Below are 24,091 nucleotides of genomic sequence, written 5' to 3' on the forward strand. Positions count from 1 at the left end.
TGGGGCTGTGGGACTATCCTAGTGATGGTTTTGCATTAGCTATTGCCAAGTGCCCAGCTCTGGACCTATATTTTTGTTAATTTCTCAGCCCTAGGTTGTCTGGATAGTATAAATGTGGACTTCAAATCCTTGTAAGTTAACAGCCCTGGGTGACTTTTTCCCCCACCCAAAGCTTAGGCAGAGCAGACAAACTTCTTGTGCTAGATTTTTTTCCCCTCCCTGCTTCCCTTTCTTCCTTCTTCCCTTCCTCCCTTGCCTCCTCTCTCTCTGTCTCCCTTTCTGTGTCTCTCATTTTTTAGGGAGTTCGTGGCTCTTTCTAGTCATGTTTTATGCAGGGCCTCAGCTCTACTCCCTATATTAGGGTACAAGGCTTTGTATCCAGTCCCATGTGGATGTTAGCCCCAAACCCCTAGGTTAAGGAGAGAAAAAACCTAACCACCCTCGCCCTTCCTTTGTTGCAAGGCCAGATCATGCCTTTGAAACCATCTCTGGTTTTCAGTTTCCTCTTCTTTTCTGGACCTGGGCAGGTGGGTGGTGTTTGTTTCACTTTATTTCTATACTTTTAAAATTTATTTTTGTTGTTCTTCATTTTACCTGGTCCTTCTAGATGTTTTAGTGATAGATTTCCACTTCATTTCTTTTGCTCCAGCTATCCTTTATTTGATTCTCTGCTTCAGAAATGATGTTAAACTTCACAGAATACCCCTTCCCTATGGAAATAACTGGACTATAAAAGGAATTAAACTTTTCTCCCATTTTTCACAAACAACCACAAGAGTCCGCTTTTCAAAAGTTGGTCTTGCTGATTTATTAAGTTGTGTTTCCTGAGGAGTCATATTCCATGTTTCTAGGCTCTTTGCAGCAGCTGTAGAATTTTTAGCCTGTAAATCAGTATTGAGGACCTCCTCATTCCCAGGTGAACTGCTAAGCTTTTCTCACCCTGATGGTATGAAGAGCTTTAGTGTAAGTGCTTAGAATAACTTTAATGTTAGCCATACATCTGGTAGGCTAAAGTGAGTCAAAGAAGAATTTGAGAAGGAAGAAACAGGATTGATTTCATTTCAGCAACTGAAGGTTTAGTGTGATGATTAATGTCAGTTTTAAACCACACTAAAATGGTTATAATTTGAGTTATTATGAATAAGATCACATAGTATTTGTGCTTTTTCACCATCTCTCTCTCTCTGCATTTATGAAAATTAGTAATTCCATTCTGCTGCTTACATTTTTGATATCTATTAATTGAAATAATGAGTATGCTTCATTAGGAAGCACAATTCAATAGATTAGCAATACTTTTGAGAAGTATTTGATAGCAACTTTTGAAAAGCTGACCTCCGGCCGGCCCCATGGCTTAGCGGTTAGGTGCGTGCGCTCTGCTGCTGGCGGCCCGGGTTCGGATCCGCACCGACGCACCGCTTCTCCGGCCATGCTGGGGCCGTGTCCCACATGCAACAACTGGAAGGATGTGCAGCTATGACATACAACTATCTATTGCAGCTTTGGGGGAAAAAAGTAAATAAATAAAATTATGAAAAGCTGACCTCTGCGGTTGTTAGTGAAAATGGAAGAAAACTTGAACTTCTTTTATTTAGAGTGAAGTGAATTTCTTTATCAGTTTAAAAATATCTGTATTTTTAACTGTTAAACCTTTGTTACATTTATGATAACTTCATATTTAATATAAGAGAAATTTTGGATTTAGAAAGATTCTTGTCTTTACAAGCTGAAGTTCTACCATGAGGTAGGGACATTAATCAAAGAATCACATAAACATATATACAGACTCTGAAAAGTACAATGAAGAAAGCCTTATTCACTTTTTTCTATACAAAGTAATGTATCCTGTAAATGTAGATAAAATACCCTTCGTCTTTCTGCAGTCCAATTGATGTGAATAGACGTTAATAAAATTTATCTTTATTTTACTTATAATTTGAAATTTGAATTTTAAAAACTTTTTATTATAGAAAAATTTAAAAAATACACATAGCAGAAGAGTATTTCAAATACCCATGCATCTCTCACTCTGCTTCAGCAGGTATCAGCATGCTGTGATTTTTTTTCCTAATAAAAATTGTATATATTTAAGGTGTACAGCATGATGATTTGGTATACATATACATAATAAAGTTTATTGGATTATTATGGTTTCTTTCATCAAACCCCCCAAATTAGTTATGTTCCTTTAGATTTTCATAAGAAATGTTTGTTCTCTTATTTTTATATGTGTATTTTCTCTTATAAACTTATCATTGGAGTGAGAAGAATCTGTTGAATTCAGAATTTTGGACTATCCTAAGATTTAAATTGATAAATTATTCTTGGTTTTTACTTTTCAGGTTACAGGAATTGACTGTTTGTTCAGAAGACAATGTTGATGTTCATGATATAGAATTGTTACAGTATATCAATGTGGATTGTGCAAAATTAAAACGACTCCTGAGGGGTAAGTTTAAATGTACGATATATCTGAAATTAATCACTGCGGGTGAAAAACTAGTATTTTGAATGTACTAATTGTACTAATTGTGTTGAGCTAGAACATCAGAGTGGATTTTATAATGCAAATGTCCTTGTGAAACGGACAGTAATACTTATGGTTCAATAATTTTTGAATCTTTGAAAACAATACAGTAGAGAAAATGAGTGTCTTAAATCTTGACAATGGAAAGTTTTGTTCAAATATAATTTTTGCTTTCAGTAAAGAGAATATAAGGGTACTGTTATTTAATTTTTCTAGAATTTCATCTCTTAAGGATAGCTATAGGTTATAGAAGTTACCTGTTTAGCTATTATTGTAGTGTTAAAAGCGGATAGTTTAGCAGGATATCAAAGTTTCATTGCAGAATGGAACCAGAAGATTGTGATTTTATGACCAGAGGAAGAGTTGAGTCAGGAATCTCATTTCTGACATTTCTATTTTCAGCTCTGTTACTGACTTACTGACTGACTTGACAGCATTACAAAGTCTGTTACCCTTTCAGTGCCTAGTTTTGCTTTCTTGTAGAACTTGTCAATAGTAGTCCCACAAGGGAATACTATAATGCCTAATATGTGATTTTAAAGCCTTGGGAAGTGCTTTACATGATGATGTTGATTGAAATAAACTATCAGAAGGAACTGAGAGAATTTTTGTGGTATGTGGGGAAGTGTTAATATAAATCAAATATCAATGAGCATTATTAATAAACTGAGTGTAAATACCTAAATTCATTTCACAAAAATTGTTTTTCAGTTTTATGTAATAGTGGATCTTGGCAAATTTAAATGTGAAACTTTATAGTATATGATTCATACTTATTTTTATTTTGCTTTGTATATTGATTAAGGAATCATCAATAATGTTTTAAATGTCTGACATAAAAGGAGTTCTACAGTGTAATTTTCAAAATACCTTGTTTAGTTTTCTTAACATTTGCTTTAAACTCAATAACTAGTTCACCAGAGATGTAAAAAGGTTGTGTCTATAAAGATGAATACTATAAGGCTATGTTCCATCTATATTACCCTTGTTCAGAATTTATGATTTTAGGTTATTACCATTATAAAATCAAGCAACAATTAAATCGCTTTGCATAATAAAGGAAAAAATGGATCAGTTTAGCTATTATGTCAAGACATGGACACCAGTTATTTTAGATTATAATAAATAACCACTCAACAGTTGAAGTTTCAAGATTTTAGTATCATTAAATATTGAGAAATTAAGGAAGTGAATGGTAAAATTTAGAGATTTCCTCTATGTATAAAATATAAGTAGTATAAGTGGGATTTTATGATTTTTCATAACTATTCAGTGACATTTTGTAAATAAATCCAGTCCAGGTTGCCCATGAATAGGTGTTTGTTTAAAACATCAGTTTTCTTAGAAATGTTTAATTCCTAGTAATTAGTGTAGATGGTTCTCCATGCCCAAATAAGAGAAACTAAATGTGTGGGTAAGTGACTTTCTTTTTGTTGTGGTAAGTTATCGCCATTGAATGCAGCTCCTTCATGCACATAAATTTAGTAAATGCTGATAAATATGTAAAGTATAAAGCCAGTATTAAATAGGCCAGCAAAAGATGGTTCTAGGTGACAATCATGAAAGAAGTGGAAACTCCCTGTAATATGAATAGTAAAAGTAATGTGTTTTAAATTTAATTCAGGAGCATTCGTTGAGAAACTGTGCAAGAAACCATGCTAAGTGCTAGGCTTACAAAGATTAATGAAATATTGCATCTGTCCCTGTGGAGCTCCTGGCTTGGTTTATGAGACAAACATATTACTGTCAAATTATTTGCAAAGCAATGTGGCAGACTCAAATAGGATGAGCATAAAGTGAGGGAAGAAGTATGTATTTGTGTGGAGGTGAGAGACGTTAGGAAAAGAACAAGATATGAAGGTACAAGAGTAGGTCAGATCATATTAATAAAAACATAGTAACATTTGCTGCATTTTCAGTATGTGCCACACATCATGCTATGCAGTTTACGTGCCTTTTCTCATCAGTTCTCACAGTAACCCTGTGAAGCAGATAGTAGTATTGTCATCCCCTATATAGATAAGGAAATTGAGGCTTAAGTAACATTTCCAAGGTCATACAGCTAGTGAGTGGCAGGGTAAAGATTCAAATCACATCTGCCCATCTTGAGAGCCAGTGTACTTAACTGCTACACTATTGTGCCTATGGGTTATGAGGCTTTATTTTAGTGGCCATGAGAAGTGATGTAAAGGCTTTAGGATCGGATCAATATTCTGTTTTAGATATGCCTCTTTGCTTGAAATTTACAGAATGGCTCCTTAGAAGGTTACGTAAGCTTCTTGGACTTGGTTGTATAGGAATGTGAGTGAGAAATAATGAGGGTAGTGGAGGTCTGGATGGAATGGGATAGGGTGAGGACCAATTTGATATGGTATTTAGGAAGTAGAATACATAGCATTTGAATAGAATACATCACATAGCATTTGGTGGTTAATTTAGATATATGAGGTTAAAGAGAAGTATCACCAAGTATTACAGAGCAAGCTGGTTAAAGCAGGAAAGTAAAGGAGGGGTTGATAACAAAGAAGAGGGTGGCTAGGAAAATTATAAATTCAGTTTTAGATTTACAGTCACGCGTTGCTTTAACAATGGGGATATGTTCTGAGAAATATGTCATTAGGTGATTTTGTCATGGTGTGAACATTGTAGAGTGTGCTTGCACAAACCTAAATGATATAACCTACTACACACCTGAGTTATATGGTACTAATCTTATGGGACCACCATCGTATATGTGGTCCATTGTTGACTGAAACATCGTTACGTGGCACATGACACTGTTGAGTTTGTGGTATCGGTAGGATGTCTAGTCAGAATCTTGTAGGAACTGGAGTAATAAAATATATAGACATTGGAATTGAGAATAAACTGGTGTGTATAACACATTTAAGATGTCATAAAGGTGAAGTTGGTGAATATAGGAAGGCAAAAGGCTCAAGCACTGTGAAATGTAATGCCATTATTTGGAAATCAAAGGAGAGCAAGAGCAAAGAAAGGTAGAGGGATACGTTTTAAAACTGACTTGGAGAGCAAGTTACTCATTTGAAAGTTCAGAAAAACAATTGACATTTAGAAGATTGTTTAGACAGTTTTACCACTCAAAGACTTATCTCTACCTTAGAAAGATATTTATATAAATATAATAAATACCTGTATCCCTTCATTGAAAGTACATAGGGGCAACACAAGCAAAAATAAACAAATGGGGCTACATCCAACTAAAAAACTTCTACACACCAAAAGAAACCATCAACAAAATGAAAAGGCAACCTACTGAATAGGAGAAAATATTTGTGAATCATATATCTGATAATTGGTTAATATCCAAAATATATAAAGAACTCATACAAGTCAATAGCAAAAAAAAAAAAAAAAAAATCCAACTAAAAAAACAGGCAGAGAATCCGAATAGACATTTTTCCAAAGAAGACCAACATAAAAAATGCTCAACATCACTAATCATCAGGGAAATGCAAATCAAAACCACAATGAGATATCACCTCACATCTGTTAGAATGGTTATTATTAAGGACAAGAAATAACAAGTGTTGGCAAGGATGTGGAGAAAAGGGAACCCTTGTGCACTGTTGCTGGAACTGTAAATTGGTGCAGCCACTATGGAAAACAGTATGGAGTTTCCTCAAAAAATTCAAAATAGAGCTACCATATGATCCAGCAATTCTACTCTGGGTATTTATCTGAAGAAAACAAAAACATTAACTTGAAAAGATATATGCACCCCTGTGTTGATTGCAGCATTATTTACAATAGCCAAACTATGGAAACAGGTGACCTATGTGTTCCTGGACAGATGAATGGATAAAGAAAATATGGTATATATATGTATGTATGTATAACAATGGAATGTTATTCAACCATAAAAAAGAATGAAATCTTGCCATTTGCGACAACATGGATGTACGTTGAGGGCATTATGCTGAGTGAAATAAGTCAGACAGACAAAGACAAATACCATATGATCTCACTTATATGTGGAACAAAACAAACAAACAAAAAACCAAGCTCATGGGTACAGAGAAGAGATTGGTGGTTGCCAGAAGCAGAAGGTGGGGGTGGGCAAAATGCGTGAAGGGAGTCAAAAAGCACAAACTTCCAGTTATAAAATAAGTAAGTCATGGGGATGTAATGTTCAGCATGGCAACTATAGTTAATACTGTATTGCATATTTGAAAGTTGCTAAGAGAGTAGATCCTAAAAGTTCTCATGATGAGAAAAAATATTATAACTATGTATGGTGATGGATGTTAACTAGACTTATTGTGGTTATCGTTTTGCAATATATACAAATATTGAATCATTATGTTGTACACCTGAAACTAATATAATGTATATCAATTATACTTCAATTAAAAAAAAATCCATAGAGGGAGTTCCCTGCCAAGGGACTGTTCCCAGTAAAATAATTTATAGAAGGAACATCTTTTCCAGATATAAATCATTTTATAGATATGGACAATAAATTTATAGAGGGGGAAATTAAAATAACTAATATATTCATGTGGAGAAATGTTTAGTCTTGTTTTAAAAATACAATCAACTAAATCAAATTAGCAAAATTAAAAAAGTGAACATATTTAGTGGTGACAGGATGTGATAAAGGCGCTTTCACATGCTGCCTTGTGAGAGTAACATTTGGCCTAACCCATCTGAGAATCAGCTTGGCGATATTTATCAGGAGCCTTAAAAAATATTCATCTCTTTGACCAGATAATTCTACTTCTAGATATTTACTTACCTTAAAGAAATAATCAGTAATGTGGAAAGGATTTGGATATAAAAGTATTTATTAGTGTTATTAATAATAGTGAAATATTGGAAATATCTTAAATGTACAATTGGAAAATGTTTAAATAACCAGTGATTTAATATGGTGACTTAAATATTCTGAAAGATGTCAAAGCATATTGAAAAGGCTATGGCTTTGAAGCCCAATTCAATCATTTATTAGACCTGTAATCTCAGAAACAAAGTTTTCTTATCTATAATATCTGAAAGCATTAAGATTTTGAATTAAATATATTAGATTGAAAATAACTGGTGTGTTATAATTGTCAAGTAATAGTTACTATCATATAGCGCCATCAAATATATGTATGGGGAATTTTTAATGATACGGAAAAAATTTGGGATACTATGTGAAATGAAAAGAACAGGTTTGGTATAGCCCTTTGTGATCTCAGAGTAAATATGTTTGTCTTATGTGTGCATAGGAAAAGGGATGGAAGAAAATTCACCAAACTGTTAACTGTGATTCTCTCTGAATGGTACACTCATGGATGATGTCTTAAATTTCCCTTAGACTGTTCTATATTTTTTGAATTTTCTACAATCATCCTGTGTTTTATACTTCTTTAAGAAAGCAAGTTATTAAAGACAAAACAAAGGCAAAAAACTCACCACAACCTTTGTTGAAGTTCAAGGCATATTTGCTTTTTGTTGAGTTTGTCTTTAGTGGACATAACCAGTGAGTTTTGGGTTTATATTAATTGTCTTTATGTTGCTTACAAATAATACTGGAACAAGTTTGTAGGTAAAAATGAAAATATTATTATTTTTTTTTTTGCTAGTAGTTCTGAATTGTATTTGTGTTAACTCATCTGGAGTTAATTTTAAAACCTTTTTTCCCCCTAGAAACAGCATTTAAATTTAAAGCCCTAAAGAAGGTTGCACAGCTAGCAGTTATAAATAGCCTGGAAAAAGTAAGTTATAACCTCTTTGGCATTAAAATTTTGCTACTTTTTGGTTATGAATGTTGCTCTCTTTAGTATTTGGAATCTAAAAGTCATGACTTGAGTGATAATTTCACATTAATTTTTAGGAAGAATGCATTACAGTATTCTTATGAAGGAAATTAGAAGTTTGAGGTATAATTGGAGCGTATGACATTTTATTTACTATATTAAGAAAATATCTCTTTTCATATAAAAACATATGTTTGTTATTTGTAGGCATTTTGGAACTGGGTTGAAAATTATCCAGATGAATTTACAAAGCTATACCAGATTCCACAGACTGATATGGCTGGTAAGGATAAGACTGATATTTTGTCTTTTAAACTCTTACTTATGAGGTAAAAGCCTATCACTTTTCAAGTTATTTTTGTTGTCAAGGTGCTTTTACGTCTTGTCAACCAACGTCAAATAGGAAATATTATTTTTCTCTTATATTTCTAGATTACCCTCAAGCCTTTTCCTTTCCTTTGAGCAAATAGATAAAAAAGTTTGAAATGAAGCTATAATCTTTAATTAGAGTTGTAGATTGGATATTTGATGGCTCTTCATTGTAGAGAAGCACTTTTCTGTGCTCTGGGGCTGTATTTTGTATTTAGGGAGATGTGTATAAAGTAGTAATATCCTTACCTAGAACTCTTGAGACACAACTGTAAGCAGAGAATACAGACTCCTGGAGAGCTTTGGTAATTCCCCTTGGGAGGTCGTTCCGTCTTTGTTCCTTGGGTACGTCACACCTTGCATAAGGCTCTGCGCATTCAGATTAAATTCAAGTTGGGCAATTCTAAAACATGGACTTTTCTAGGATAGATCAAGGCAACTCTCTTAAGACATAGACAATATAACATTGCTTGTCTGCTTATCTGAATGAATTTGTTTAATTGTTAAGTGAACTTCCAAGTTTATCTTTTAAAAGTGTGGCCTTTGGGTTTTTGAATAGTGCTGGCTTTTAGTTTAATGCCAGAGATTTTCTTCTCATCTAATAGTATTTAATATTTACATTTTTCACATAGAGTGTGCAGAAAAACTGTTTGACTTGGTGGATGGTTTTGCTGAAAGCACCAAACGTAAAGCAGCAGTTTGGCCTCTTCAAATCATTCTCCTTATCTTGTGTCCAGAAATAATCCAGGATATATCCAAGGATGTGGTTGATGAAAACAACATGAATAAGGTGAGGAGCGCAAAATTATTTCTACTATATCCAGATGCGAAGCGGTTTATCTCACTCAAAGTGTGCAGCTTTCTAAGCTATTTCACACTATTTCAGACCATTTCTAATTACGGTCATATTAGGTCTCTTTGCTGGCCTTAGCAGAGACATGCTTGTACATAAATTTGTTTGGAGGGAAAATAAATGATACCACTCATTAATTAAAGATTTCAAACAATCCCTTAGTTTCATTCTTTTACCAGAGAAGACTAAAAAACGTAGTTTTACCTGCAAACGTTACCCTACTAGAATTCATTACTTTCATGGTGTGTTATTTGCATGTACTTAGGTGTGTAACTATTTGGTGCTAATGAAATTGTCTAGTAACTCATTTTAGGTATTTTAGAACAGTTTTCACGGCATTTTATTAGGAAGGCAGGATACCACATATGCTGTCGATGGCGAAATTGACACTATAACAACTGATAATTCTAAAGGGCTCTTATAGTTTTTTAAAAACAATAGCTGGGTACTAATCTTATTGTTTTATTTGAATTTCTATATGCAATTTGTTTTGCTAATACATTTGCATTTTTTTGCCACTGTGGGAGAAATACTCTTAGCTGACTAAACATGAAACAGGCTCCTGCATGAGCTGCCTATGGATGGAGAAGTTTAAAATAAGCTGAATGATTCAGTACTTTACAGAAATATTGGATAGGGAGTTTATGCACTGATGGGTAAATAAATGAACTAGATAATCCTGGAGAGTCTATGATGCTATCGTACTCCCAACTTTTCCATTGTGAGGATGCCATTTTTCATGTTAGATTGTTTTGGAGCCCTTCAAAATAGAAATTTGTTGGGGCCGACCCGGTGGCGTAGCAGTTAAGTTCACATGTTGCACTTCGGTGGCCTGGAGTTCGCTGGTTTGGATCCTGGGTGCGGACCTACTCGCCGCTCATCAAGCCATGCTGACGTGGTGTCCCACATAGAAGAGCTACAACTCTACAACTGTGATATACAACTATGTACTGGGGCTTTGGGAAGAAAAAAAAGAAAAAGGGGAAGATTGGTAACAGATGTTAGTGTAGGGCCAATCTTCCTCAAAACAAAAAACTAGTGATTTGTTTTTGTTTCTGTTTATTGGGAAAATAGACATAGGTAAAAAGCTACTATAAATTCAGTAGTAATCTTAAGTGAATTTTTATTTTTATAATCACAACTATATCTTTCCAAATGTTTATTGGTCATTTGTATATCTTGTGTGAATTTCTCATTTTCCATTGAATTGTTTCTCTTTTATTGATTTGTAGGGTGTGTGTGTATACACTTTTTACTTGATTTCCCTTTTTAAACTTTGTTTATAGTTTTTTTTTTGCTATTTAGATACTTAAAATTCGTATGTAGTCAACTCAGTCTTATTCTTTTTGTCTCCTAGCTTTTTTGGTCAGACCTCTCCTCCCAAGATTTAATTTATTTTTTACAGAGATGTAATAGACATACCATAAAATTCACCCCTCCCCCGTTTTGTTTTGTTTTTTTTTTTTGTGAAGATGATTAGCCCTGGGCTAACATCTGTTGCCAATCTTCCTTGTTTGCTTGAGGAAGATTAGCTCTGAGCTAACATCTGTGCCAATCTTCCTCTACTTTATATGTGGGACACCCCCACAACATGGCTGAATGGTGTCTGTCCACAACCGGGTTCCGAACCCGGGCGGCCGAAGTGGAACGTGCTGAACTTAACCACTATGCCACGGGGCCGGCCCCAAAATTCACCCTTTTGAAGTGTGTAATTCATTGGTTTTTAGTATATTCACAAAGTTGTGCAACCATCACCACTATCTAATTCCAGAACATTTTCATCATCCCCAAAAGAAACCTTTATACCATTAGCAGTCACTCCATGGTCCCCTCTCACCCCAGCCTCTGGCAACCACAAATCTACTTTCTGTCTCTACGGATTTGCCTATTCTGGACATTTCATATAAATGGAAGCATATAATATTTGACCTTTCTGTCTGGAACTTCCCAAGATTTTTGAAACAGGCTTTTATATTTTTTCCCTAGTACTTTTCTAGGTTAAAAAATTTGGCTTTTTAGGGGCTGGACCCGTGGCCTAGCAGTTAAGTGTGCGTGCTCTGCTGCTGGCGGCCCGGGTTCGGATCCCGGGCGCGCACCAATGCACTGCTTGTCAGGCAATGCTGTGGCGGCATCCCATATAAAAGTGGTGGAAGACAGGCACAGATGTTAGCCCAGGGCCAGTCTTCCTCAGCAAAAAAGAGGAGGATTGGCATGGATGTTAGCTCAAGGCTGATCTTCCTCACACACACACACACAAAATTTAGGTTTTTAAATCTTTCTGGATTTAAAAAGATGTATTATTTATTTTTTATATATTCTCTCTCTTTTCTAGTCACATTCCTTATGAGCTAAGCAGTGTTAATGGTTGATATGTATCTTTCTCTTTATATCTACTTAGTCATACAAGCATTCAAATATATACAGTGGTGGTTATTATATTTTATGTTGAATATATTATATTTATTGTATATTTTTTATTATTAATATTATATTTTAAAATGAAATAATTTTATACACATTACTCTGCATCTTGCTTTGTTTACCTCAGAGTGTATCTTGGCTGTTCCTCAAAATAGTTGATGGAGATCTAACACATTCCTTTAAGTATTAGGTAATATTCAATTACACTAATGAGCCTCATTTACTCAACCATTTCACTGAAGGGAAGAATATTTAGATTTTTTTTTAAGTATTTCGACAGTACATTTAATCCTTAAGTAAATATCTTTGTCCATATATTCTTGTTAACTGATGCTTTTAATTCTATAGACTAGAATTCCAAAACTAGGATTTCTGTGTCAAGGGCATTTTTATTTAAAATTTTTAGTAGTTATTCTTAGATTTACGTTCCCCAGTATTTGTAGCATGTCACATTTTTACCAACACTAAATTAGAATGCCAGTTTTCCTGCATCCTCACCATACCACATGTTGCTTAATCTTTAAAATTTTTGCCAGACTAATGAGGTGGAAAACAGTATCTCATTTTACTCCTTATGATTAATGAGATTCAGGATCATTTCATGTGTTTCTTGGCCATTGGCATGTTTTCTTTTGTGTGGAGTGTCTGTTGATTTCCTTTACCTATTTTTCTATTATGTTGTTTGCCAGTCTCCTATTAATTAATGGGGCTTTTTGTCTATTAGGAGCAGTAATCTTTTATTTTAAGTTGGTTGTAAATATTTTTCTAGACCATTGTTTCTTTTGACTATAGTATCTTTTTTAGCAGAAGTATATAAAGTATACAACAAATATAACAATCACCCATTTTATATTTAACCCATCTTATCACCCATATTGACATTTTGATATATTGCTCATCTTTTTTTCTATTTATATATGGTTTAAAAAACTGAACAAGTAATGTTTATGTCAGTTCTCTTTTAATTACAGTTCCACTAATTCCATTTCTTCTTCCCCAGGGACAGCCACTATCAAGGGTTGATGTGTATTCTTCCAGTCTCTACCTTTTATATTTTTAAATGAGAGAGAGAGAGAGAGAGAGAAATCTAGTTCAGTGTTTCGCGAAGTATGGTCTTCACTTTCACAGCAGAATCAGCGTCACCTGGAAACTTGTTAGAAGTGCACATTCTTAGGTCCCCACTCTGGTCTGCTGAATCAGAAACTGTGGGGATGGGGCACAGCTAGGAACCTGTTTTTAGGTTGTTAAAGTGATTGTGATGCAAACTAATGTTTGAGAACCACTGTTCATTCAGTTATTAAACAATAACTCCCCATTCCCCCCTCCCCCAACCCGTGGCAACCACCTTTCTATTTTCTGTCTCTATGAATTTGACAAGTGTAGCTACCTCATATAAGTGGAATCATACGGTATTTGTCTTTTTTGTGACTGGCTTATTTCACTTAGCATAATGTCCTCAAGGTTTATCCACATTATAGCATATTGCAGAATTTCCTTCTTTAAGGCTGAATAATTTTCTATTGAGTGTATATACCACATTTTCTTTAACCAATTTCTTCTGCCTCTTGACATTTGGGTTGCTTCCATCTTTTAGCTATTATGAATAATGCTGCTGTGAACATGAGTATACAAATATCTCTGACACCCTGCTTTCAATTCTTTTTGTATATAACCAGAAGTGATATTGCTAGATTGTATGTTAATTCTATTTTTAACTTTTTCAGGAATTCTTACCTCTTAAAAGGTTACTTTTGATAATTTATTCTTTGCTAGGAAATATATTTTTCAATTTTAACCAACACAGAGTTATGTATATCTACATATTTTACTTTTAATATAGAAATATATAGAGAGATTATAATTTTTATTTATTTTATTTTTATTTCCCCCAAAGCCCCAGTAGATAGTTGTATGTCATAGTTGCACATCCTTCTAGTTGCTGCATGTGGGACACGGCCTGAGCATGGCCGGAGAAGTGGTGCCTCAGTGCACGCCCGGGATCCGAACCCCGGGCTGCCAGCAGCAGAGCGTGCGCACTTAACCGCTAAGCCACGGGGCCGGCCCATATAGAGAGATTATATTTATAATATTTTATAATTATTTTCTTCAATATCTATGTTTATAACTCTTCTCTCATTTCTAGTATTTCTCATTTTTTCTCATTCATGTTTACTAAGGTTTACCTATTTTATTGGTCTTTAAAACCTAGCCTTTGACTTTATATTTTCTAGCATTTAAAATGTTCTATTTCATTAATTTTAATGTTCATTTTATATTTTTGTTTCTTGAGGTAATAGCTTAGTTCATCTATTTTCAGTTTTAAAAAATTATAGAAGTATTTGTAGGGTTTTGAATTTTACTTCTTAGCTGCAATCATGGTTTTCATATAAAGCGTTCTCAATTTTACTGATTTCTAATTTCTCTTACTTAATGATACTATATTTGATTTAGAGGAATGTTTTATAGTTTCCAAATTATTAGTTTTTTGGTGATATTTTATTAATTTCATCGTAGTTAGAAGATGGTGGTACATAGTCGTTTAAACAAGTGTTCCATGGTCATCAGAGTAGAATGTGTATCATTTCTGTAGGGCACAGAATTTAATGTAAATCTTTATTTTTTTATTTTTTTGTGAGGAGATCAGCCCTGTGGTAACATCCGCCAATCCTCCTCTTTTTTTGCTGAGGAAGACTGGCCCTGGGCTAACATCCGTGCCCATCTTCCTCCACTTTATATGGGACACCGCCACAGCATGGCTTGCCAAGCAGTGCATCGGTGCGTGCCTGGGATCCGAATTGGTGAACCCTGGGCCGCTGCAGCAGAGCGCACGCACCTAACCGCTTGCGCCACTGGGCTGACCCCTGTAAATCTTTAAAACTGCACTTAGAACTACCTTGTAGGAGGCTTGAGACAGTCCCTTTGTGGATATGCTGTGGGAAATCCTTGGTTTAGCTGTCTGGGCTCCCTCAGGTAGCCGACAGACTTTGGCAGTATGGCAGAACTCCTCCCAGGTGTTGGTAATCACACTTAGCTCTTTATTTATTGATTTTTTTAAATTTATTTTTTATTTTTTTATACACTTTAATTTTTTTTCCCCCCAAAGCCCCAGTAGATAGTTGTATGTCATAGTTGCACATCCTTCCAGCCGCTGCATGTGAGACACGGCCTCAGCATGGCCAGAGAAGCCGTGCGTTGGTGTGCGCCCGGGATCCGGTGCGTGCCCGGGATCCGAACCCCGGGCCGCCAGCAGTGGAGCCCGCGTACCTAACCGCTAAGCCACGGGGCCGGCCCACACTTAGCTCTTTATTATAAAGCAAGCAAAGAAAAAACAACAAGCAGAACCCTAAGCAGATCGGATCAGGTTCCATTTACACCATCCTAGACTGCAAACTATATATGAATAGTGGTTCTCTTTTGCAGTGTATAATTTTTATTATTATTATTTTTATTGTATTATTATTGTATTATTATTGTTTTAGTTAGAGTAGGTAATATAATGGCTCAACGCAGTAGAACTTAATTATACTTATGAAATAGTACTGAGCAGCTGAACTGAGCAGCTCTGTAGGACAGCCCTCCCCTTTGTGGTTTCTTAGGACCTTGGCCAACAAAGACTCTGCTATCTTCAACACACGGCTTCTATGGAAGTTGTTTCCATTCTGCCAGCTATAAGGAAAAAAGATAGCATGGGAAGGCATGCTAAGGATTTTTATGGATAAGGCCCGGAAATGGCATACATCACTTTCGTTTGTATTCCATTGAGTAGAACTTAGTCACATGGCCATGTTTAACTGCAAGAGTGGCTGAGAAATATAGCTATATCTCCAGGAACAAGAGGTGAACATGGGAACCAAGCAATAAAGGAGTTAGGAGAGAGCGAGGGAAGTCAAGGATGGCTTAGACTGCTGTCTCCCTAGAATTTGCAGTTATTTCTTTTCTTTTCTTTTCTTTTCTTTTTTTTTTTTTTGGTGAGGAAGATTAGCCGTGAGCTAACATCCATTGCCATTCCTCCTCTTTTTGCTGAGGAAGATTGACCCTGGGCTAACACCCATGCCCATCTTCCTCTACTTTATATGTGGGATGCCTGTCACAGCCTGGCTTGATAAACGGTGCATATGTCTGCACCCGGGATCCAAACCTGTGAACACTGGGCCAGCCCCTCAAGTTATTTCTTTTTGGATGAGAAGTTATATATCAAGGGTTCCTGTTTACTAGGAGAATAATACAAGGTTTAAGTGCTGTAAGAATTCAGGTGAAGTTTGGATGGTAAGGAAAGTTTTATGGAAGAGGTGGAACCTTAGTTGAACTTGAAGTAAGAATAGAATTTAGATGAGAGAAAGAAAAAGAGAAAGAGTGTTGTTCAAACTAGAGTAGTCAAGAAAATGGATGCAAAAACGTGAAGGTATGTTCAGGGAAATTAGTTAGCTAGGGAGTGGAAGATTCATGCAGGCGGTGATAAGAAATGAAGATGAAGAGGCAGATGCGAGTAGTTTGAGTTTAAACTTTATTCGTTAGGTCATGAGGAAAAGTCCAAAGGTTAGGGTTAGAGGTGAAATATGCAAAGTAGTGTTTTTGGCTGATGAAAGGGAAGTCCAAAGTGGGAGCTATTTCAGAGGAAGTATGAGTTTAGCTTTTAAAGTTTTATTTACTTATTTATATTGTGGTAAAATAACATAAAATTTACCCTTTTAACCATTTTTAAGTGTACAATTCAGTAGCATTGAATGCATTCACAATGTTTTGCAACCATTACCATTATCCATTTCCAGAACTTTTTCACCATCTTAAACAGAAACTCTCTACCCATTAAACAGTAAGTCCCCATCCCGCCTCTCCACAGCCCCTGGTCATCTCTCTTGCTTTCCATCTCTGCGAATTGCCACATAAGTGGAATCATACGATATTTGTCCTTGTATGTCTGGCTTATTTCCTTTAACGTAATGTTTTCAGGGTTCGTCCATCTTGTAGCATGTAATAGAATTTCATTCCTTATTATGGCTGAATAATATTCCATTTTAGATATATACCATATTTTGTTTATCTCCTAGAAGTTTCTTGTGTGCAGTCATATCTCATTGTGGTTTTGATTTGCATTCCCCTAATGATTAATGATATTGAACATCTTTTTGTAAGCTTATTGGCCATTTGTATATCTTCTTTGGCAATGTGTCTATTAAAGTCCTTTGCCTATTTTTGAATCGGGTTTGCTGCTGTTGTTGTTGTTGAGTTGTAGGAGTTCTTTAAGTATTGTGGATATCAGTCCTTTATCAGATATATAATTTGCAAATATTTTCTCCCATTGTGTAGACTGTCATTTCACCTTCTTGATAATGTCCTTTGACACACAAAAGTTTTTATTTTTGATGAAGTCCAGTTTATCCATTTTTTCTTTCTTGTGCTTTTTTGGTATCATATCCAAGAAATCATTGCAAAATCCAATGTTGTAAAGATTTTCTCCTATGTTCTCTTCTAGGAGTTTAGTTTTATAGTTTTAGCTGTTTAGATTTTTGACCCATTTTGAGTTAATTTTTGTATATAGGGTAAGGGGAATGGTCCAACTTTGTTCTTTTGCATGTGGATATCCAGTTTTCCTAGCACCTTTTATTAAAAAAACCGTCCCTTCTCCATTGAATGGTCTTAACACCCTTGTTGAAAGTCATTTGATCATATATGTGAGGATTTCTTTCTGGACTTTCTATTCTATTCTATTGGTCTATATGTCTGTTCAGCCAGCCCTGGTGGTCTAGTGGTTAAGATTCAGTGCTCTCATTGCCATGGCCCAGGTTTGTTTCCCTGTCCATTGTCATACTGCGGTGTTGCTGTGATGCTGAAAGCTATACCACAGGTATTTCAAATACCAGCAGGATCACCCGTGTTGGACAGGTTTCAGCAGAGCTTCCAGACTAAGACAGACTAGGAAGAAGGACTTGGCCACCCACTTCCGAAAAAACTGACCATGAAAACCCCATGAATAGCAGCAGAGCGTTGTCTGAAATAGCACCAGAAGCTGAAAGGATGGTGCATAAAGACCGGGCAGGGTTCCACTCTGCTGTACACAGGGTTGCTAGGAGTCAGAATTGACTCGATGATACTAACAACAAATATGTCTGACATTATACCAGTACTACAGTGCTTTGATTACTGTAGCTTTGTAGTAAGTTTTGAAATCAGGAAGTGTGAGTCTTCTAACTTTGTTTTTATTTTTCAAGATTGTTTTGGCTATTTTGTGTCCCTTGAAATACCCTGTGAATTTTTGGATGGGTTTTTCTATTTTGACAAAAAATGCTCTTGGGGTTTTGATAGGGATTGCATTGAATCTGTGCATTGCTTTGGGAGTAGTATTGTCATCTTAACAATGTTAAGTCTTCCAATCCCTAAACATGGGATGTGTCTCCATTTATTTATGTTTTGTTTAATTTTTTCAGCAATGTTTTGTAGTTTTCATTATATGAGTCTTTCACCATCTTGGTTAAGGTAATTCTTAGGTATTTTATTCTTTTTGATGCTGTCATAAGTGGAATTTTTTTAAATTTCCTTTTTATATTGTTCATTGCTAGTGTATAGAAATGCAACTCATTTTTGTATGTTGATTTTGTATCCTACAGCTTTGCTGAATTTGTTTAGTAACTCAAACGAGTTTGTGTACGTGTGTGTGTGTTATCTTTAAGGTTTACTAAATATAAAATCATATCATCTTAGAACAGACTTCCTCTTTTCCAATTTGGATGACTTATTTCTTTTTCTTTCCCTGATTGTTCTGGCTAGAACTTCCACTAATATGTTGAATAAAAGTGGCAAAAGCAGACATCCTTATCTTGTTCCTAATGTTAGGGGAAAAGCTTTCAGTCTTTCATGATTGAGTGTGTGATATTACCTGCGGGTTTCTCATATATGGCTTTTATCATGTTGATGAAATTTTCTTCTATTCCTACCTTATCCAGTGTTTTTATTATGAGAGGGTGTTGAATTTTGTCAGATACTTTCTCTGGATCAATTGCAACGATCATGTGAGGTTTTTTCCCTTCATGTACTAATGAGGTGTATTACACTGATTGATTTTTGTTGTTGAACCATTGTTGTACTCTAGGAATAAATCCACTTGGTCATGGTGTATAATCCTTTAATATACTGCTGAATTTAGTTTGCTATTTCTTTTTGAGTTTTTCATCAATATTCTTAAGGAATATTGGTCTGTAGTTTTTTTTTCTTGTAGTATTTTTGTCTGGCTTTAGTATTGTGGTAATATGGGCTTCATGGGATGAGTTAGGAAGTGTTCCTGATTCTTTAATTTTTTATAAATGTTTGAGAAGGATTGGTGTTAATTCTTCTTTCAATGTTTGATAGAATTCACCAGTGAAGCCATCTGGTCCTGGGCTTTTTTTTTTGTTGGGAGGTTTTTGATTACTGATTTAATCTCCTTATTAGTTATAGTTCTGTTCAGATTTTCTATTTCTTTCTTTTTTGTGAGGAAGATCAACCCTGTGCTAACATCTGCCAATCCTCCTCTTTTTTTTTTTTTTTTTTTGCTGAGGAAGACTGGCCCTGGGCCAACATCTGTGCCCATCTTCCTCCACTTTGTATGGGATGCCGTCACAGCATGGCTTGCCAACCGGTGGGTTGATGTGCGCCCGGGATCCGAACCAGCGCTCCCTGGGCCACCGCAGCGGAGCGCGCACACTTAACTGCTCGTGCCACCAGGCCGGCCCCAGGATTTTCTATTTCTTAATGAGTCAGTTTTGGTAGATTGTATGTTTCTATGAATTTTCTCATTTTGTCTAGGTTATCCAATTTGTTGGCGTATAATTTTTCATTGTATTATCTTATAATCTTTTTTATTTCTGTAAAAACAGTAGTATTGTCCTCACTTTCAGTTCTGATTTTTAGTAATTTGAGTCTTCTCTCTTTTTTCTTAATCAATCTAGCTAAACGTTTGTCGATTTCTTTACCTTTTCAAAGAACCAGCTTTTGATTTTGTTGATTTTTTTTCCTGTTTTCTATTCTCTATTTCATTTATCTTTGCTATAATCTTATTATTTTCCTCCTTCTAGCTTTGGGTTTGGTTTGCTCTTCTTTTCCTAGTTCCTTAAGGTATACAGTAGATTATTGATTTGACAGCTTTCTTCTTTTTTAATGTGAGCATTTCCAGCTATAAATTTTCCTCTTAGCACTGCTTTCACTGCATCCCATAGGTTTTGGTATGTTGTGTTTACACTTCGCTTTGTCTTAAGATATTTTTTAATTTCTTTTGTGATTTTTTTTTGTTTGACCAATGATGATGTTTGATTTTCACGTATTTGTGAATTTTCCAGTTTTCCTTCTGCTGTTGATTTCTAGTTTCATTTCATTGTGATCAGAAAAGATATTTTGTATGATTTCAATCTCTTTAAATTTATTAAGATTTGTTTTGTGGCCTAACATACAGTCTACCTGAAGGTTGTTCCATGTGTACTTGAGAAGAACATATATGCTGCTGCTGTTTGATGACTTTAACTTTTTTTTTTTTTTTTGGTGAGGAAGATTGGCCCTGAGCTAACATCTGTTGCCAATCTTCCTCTTTTTGCTTGAGGAAGATTGTCCCTGAGCCATCGTCTGTGCCAATCCTCTTCTTTTTTATATGCGGGTCGCTGCCTCAGCATGGCTTAATGAAGAGTGTGTAGATCCGTGTCTGGGATCTGACCCCGCAAACCCCGGGCCACTGAAGTGGAGTGCGTAAACTTAACCACTGCGCCACCAGGCCAGCCCTGATGACTTTAGCTTTTGACATGTATGTTTGAGAATACATGTTAAGTGGAGATGTGAGATTTTCTTTTAGGAGAAGAGCCAAGGGGAGAAATTTAGTGAGCTGCAAAGAGGGCTTGAGATCACAAGAATGGATAACTTTTTGTGAGGAACAGAATTTAGAGCAATAGAACAGCCTTAGGTATATCCTTAGTTAGAAGGCTGAAGGTTGGATATAACCTGGAGTTTTAGATAAGGGTGAAGAGTTTGATATAGACCATAACCAAGACAGTATAATATTTAGAAACTAAAGATAAAAAAAAAAAAAAAAAGAATATGATCAGTTGAATTCAGGGTTGAGAAGTCAACTACCTTGTTTGAGAAGGACTGTTTCTTATGTTTCTTTAATAATTCAGCAAGGGAAGTAAAGAACAGATTCTGACGTTTTGGATTTGGGAAACATTTAAATGATGACAACTACTTAAATTATGAAATTAAAAACCATGAATATTCATTATATATCTTTAGAGTATAATTTTTAAAGGCTGATAATTTCCTGCTTTATTAGATAAATCTGAAATCTAAGAAACTTCATATATTATCTTATTGCTATATTTGAATTCGGTAGAAGTTGTTTCTGGACAGTCTACGGAAAGCACTTGCTGGCCATGGAGGAAGCAGGCAGCTGACTGAAAGTGCCGCCATTGCCTGTGTCAAACTGTGTAAAGCAAGTACTTACATCAATTGGGAAGATAACTCTGTAATTTTCCTACTAGTTCAGTCCATGGTGGTTGATCTTAAGGTAACATGCTTTTATTTCTTTACTACAAACTTGAAGAAAATTAAGTGAAAAATAAACTTTTAGTATAAGTATTAGACTAGATCATTGTCAAAGGTCATTCCTAACACTAAAGCTCTGAGTCTTCTTTGATAATAAGTTCATAGGACCTGCTTTTGTTGTTACTATGTTCCTCAGGCTAAATAAAGCGACTTAGAATATGAAGAAAACACAGAATTAACCAGTTTTCTTAAATTAGCATACATTTTCAGACTTGGTTTTACAATAGTATAGAAATTAGGGCCTGAAAGGAACCATATTTGGTATAGTAAGAATTTTATCAGACTGATGATTCACAATATTAGTGTTTTGTGCTTCTTCTGGCAACTGAATGTTATTGCCATCTATGTGCATGATGTGTTGATATTATTAAATACTAGTGAAAAAATACTGCATGACTGTTTAAAGGCTTTTGTTTTCTATTGGGATTTTCATAGAACCTGCTTTTTAATCCAAGTAAACCATTCTCAAGAGGCAGTCAGCCTGCAGATGTGGATCTAATGATTGACTGCCTTGTTTCTTGCTTTCGTATAAGCCCTCACAACAACCAACACTTTAAGGTGAGAGCATTGGTTTTTATCCAATTATGTTTACTAATGCTGTTGATCCTTTATAAATGTGAAAATACTAGAAAGATGAAATGTGAAATACTAGAAAGATAGGTTACACCTTTATTGGTATTTCTCAATATTATATATTAATGTTAATTTCAAGACCTTAAAAATTTGTTCTGTTTTTTTAAAAGCTTTCTTTTTGTTGTTCCTTTTGTTCTCATTTGTGCTACTGAATATTCTTCTTGTAGAAATAATCTACTATCTTTTTCTTTCCTCTGTAGATCTGCCTAGCTCAGAATTCCCCTTCTACATTTCACTATGTGCTGGTAAATTCACTCCATCGAATCATCACCAATGTAAGTCCAAAAGGTATTGCTAAATTACTTAAATTTTTTTTTCCTTTTTTTTCTTACTTTTTTATTTCTTTTTAAGAAAGACGGTATTCGTTTACAAAAGGTTCTGAACTTAGATGTGTAATATAGGAAGATTTCTCGCAAGTGGTTATATCTAATAACTAATATACAATTGTATTTTTCATATTCAGTCTTGACCTGAGGGCCTTTATTGAGGAAAGTGGAGTTAATAGGATCCTTTGGAAAGATTAAACCTAAAATATTTTATTTGGATCAAAAGCCCTTGAGAACAGTGCCACTGAAAACATAATTTAACATTTTCATCCTAAAGCTCTTCACATATTATTTTAATACTCTTAGTCCTTTTCCAGCATTTGATACATTCTGACTTGTCACCTTACCATTTAAGTTAAAAGTAGTAGTTTTGTTGTAGCTCAGTATGATACATTTTAAAAAATGGCAAGGTCATATTTGATTGTACTTTTAGTCTTCCTTAAACAAATGAAATATTAACACATTTAAATAGAAGTGTTCACATGATACAAAAAATCATATCAGACAAAATAAGTGAACTCATTAAAAGGTACTTGTGAAACCTTCAACTCTGATGTGAGTACATTAAGTAGAAAGATAGCAAAACAGTATCAGATTTGGACCATGAATTTAAAAAATTCTGTTCTTCTGATTATGAACAATCATATTTTGAAGGTTCTCAATTGTTATTTACCATAGCTCCACTTTTATGCATTTATAGATAGTCACATTTATGTATAAATTGGTCAACTTTTTTCTGTTTCCTCCCTTAAAAAGGGCTTTAATTGTTGATAACGTAGGCATATTTGTCCTCTTTGTAATCGAATTCCATTTTAAGAGTGTGTCTCTGGTAAGTTAAAAATACCTTCCCACCTTCATTTGCCTTGGATATGTTGAATTAAGCCAAATTCTGCTCACATTTTCTTTTATCTATTCCTGCAGGGGAAAAATAACCATTAATAAAGTTATTTAGTGACACATTACTTTCTCTCAATGGGGTGCTAATAGCGTTTTGGGCAGGACAGTTCTTTGTTGTTCAAGACTGCCCTGTGCATGGCAGGACGTTTAGCATTCCTGGTCCTCATTTCGTTAAGTACCATTTGTGCCACCTCCCTCCTCCCACCTCCAGACATTATGAACAACTAACAATGCCTGAGGGAATGAGGCCTCCCTCAGTTGAGTGTCAGTGAGTTAAATTATAGGTAGAAGTAACATTAAATACTATTCCCCGCTCAGGCTTATGTGTAATTCGGAAGTAAAATATTATTACTTTTTTCTCCTTTGCCTTATAATACTAAAACCATTCCATTTATTAGAGTGGATAGTTTTAAATAAATGCTTAAAACGTGTATTTAATAAACCCAAGTATATACTTTTTTGATACTTTGTGGCTAGTTACTTTAATTGTGAAATATTTTTGTCTACAATTGAATATATAGAGCACTTTCAAGCATGGACTTGGCACTGCTGTAAGTGGTTGAGCTGCTCCTTTGTGGGTTTAAAGCATGTCTGGAGTGGTACTTCATGCATGCTTCCGTGTATATGGTGGAGTGGTTGTGCGTCCTTCTGTGCTCTAATGAGTACTGCATGTGTGAAGGTGGGGTGTGTCTGTGTCAGAGGTCGTGTCAGTATGAATCTATTTTTATAAAGAGAAATCTATATT

The 24,091-nt window shown here is 35.1% G+C and overlaps 1 protein-coding gene across 6 annotated transcripts in view; it reads left to right on the forward strand.

Annotated features, from left to right (window-relative positions):
* The window catches only part of NF1 (neurofibromin 1), a 253,648-nt gene that overhangs the window by 67,580 nt on the left and 161,977 nt on the right, over positions 1-24,091 (forward strand). For all 6 annotated transcript variants that reach the window (XM_004441909.3, XM_087440767.1, XM_087440768.1 and 3 more), the window contains exons 5-11: positions 2,343-2,449; positions 8,180-8,247; positions 8,497-8,572; positions 9,291-9,448; positions 21,279-21,452; positions 21,926-22,048; positions 22,324-22,398. In XM_004441909.3, the coding sequence (XP_004441966.2) occupies positions 2,343-2,449; positions 8,180-8,247; positions 8,497-8,572; positions 9,291-9,448; positions 21,279-21,452; positions 21,926-22,048; positions 22,324-22,398 (781 nt within the window). The remainder of the gene's footprint in view (positions 1-2,342; positions 2,450-8,179; positions 8,248-8,496; positions 8,573-9,290; positions 9,449-21,278; positions 21,453-21,925; positions 22,049-22,323; positions 22,399-24,091) is intronic.

This window comes from Ceratotherium simum, chromosome 16 (assembly GCF_057802395.1).
Source record: "Ceratotherium simum simum isolate JZ-2026a chromosome 16, ASM5780239v1, whole genome shotgun sequence".
NCBI lineage: Eukaryota > Metazoa > Chordata > Mammalia > Perissodactyla > Rhinocerotidae > Ceratotherium > Ceratotherium simum.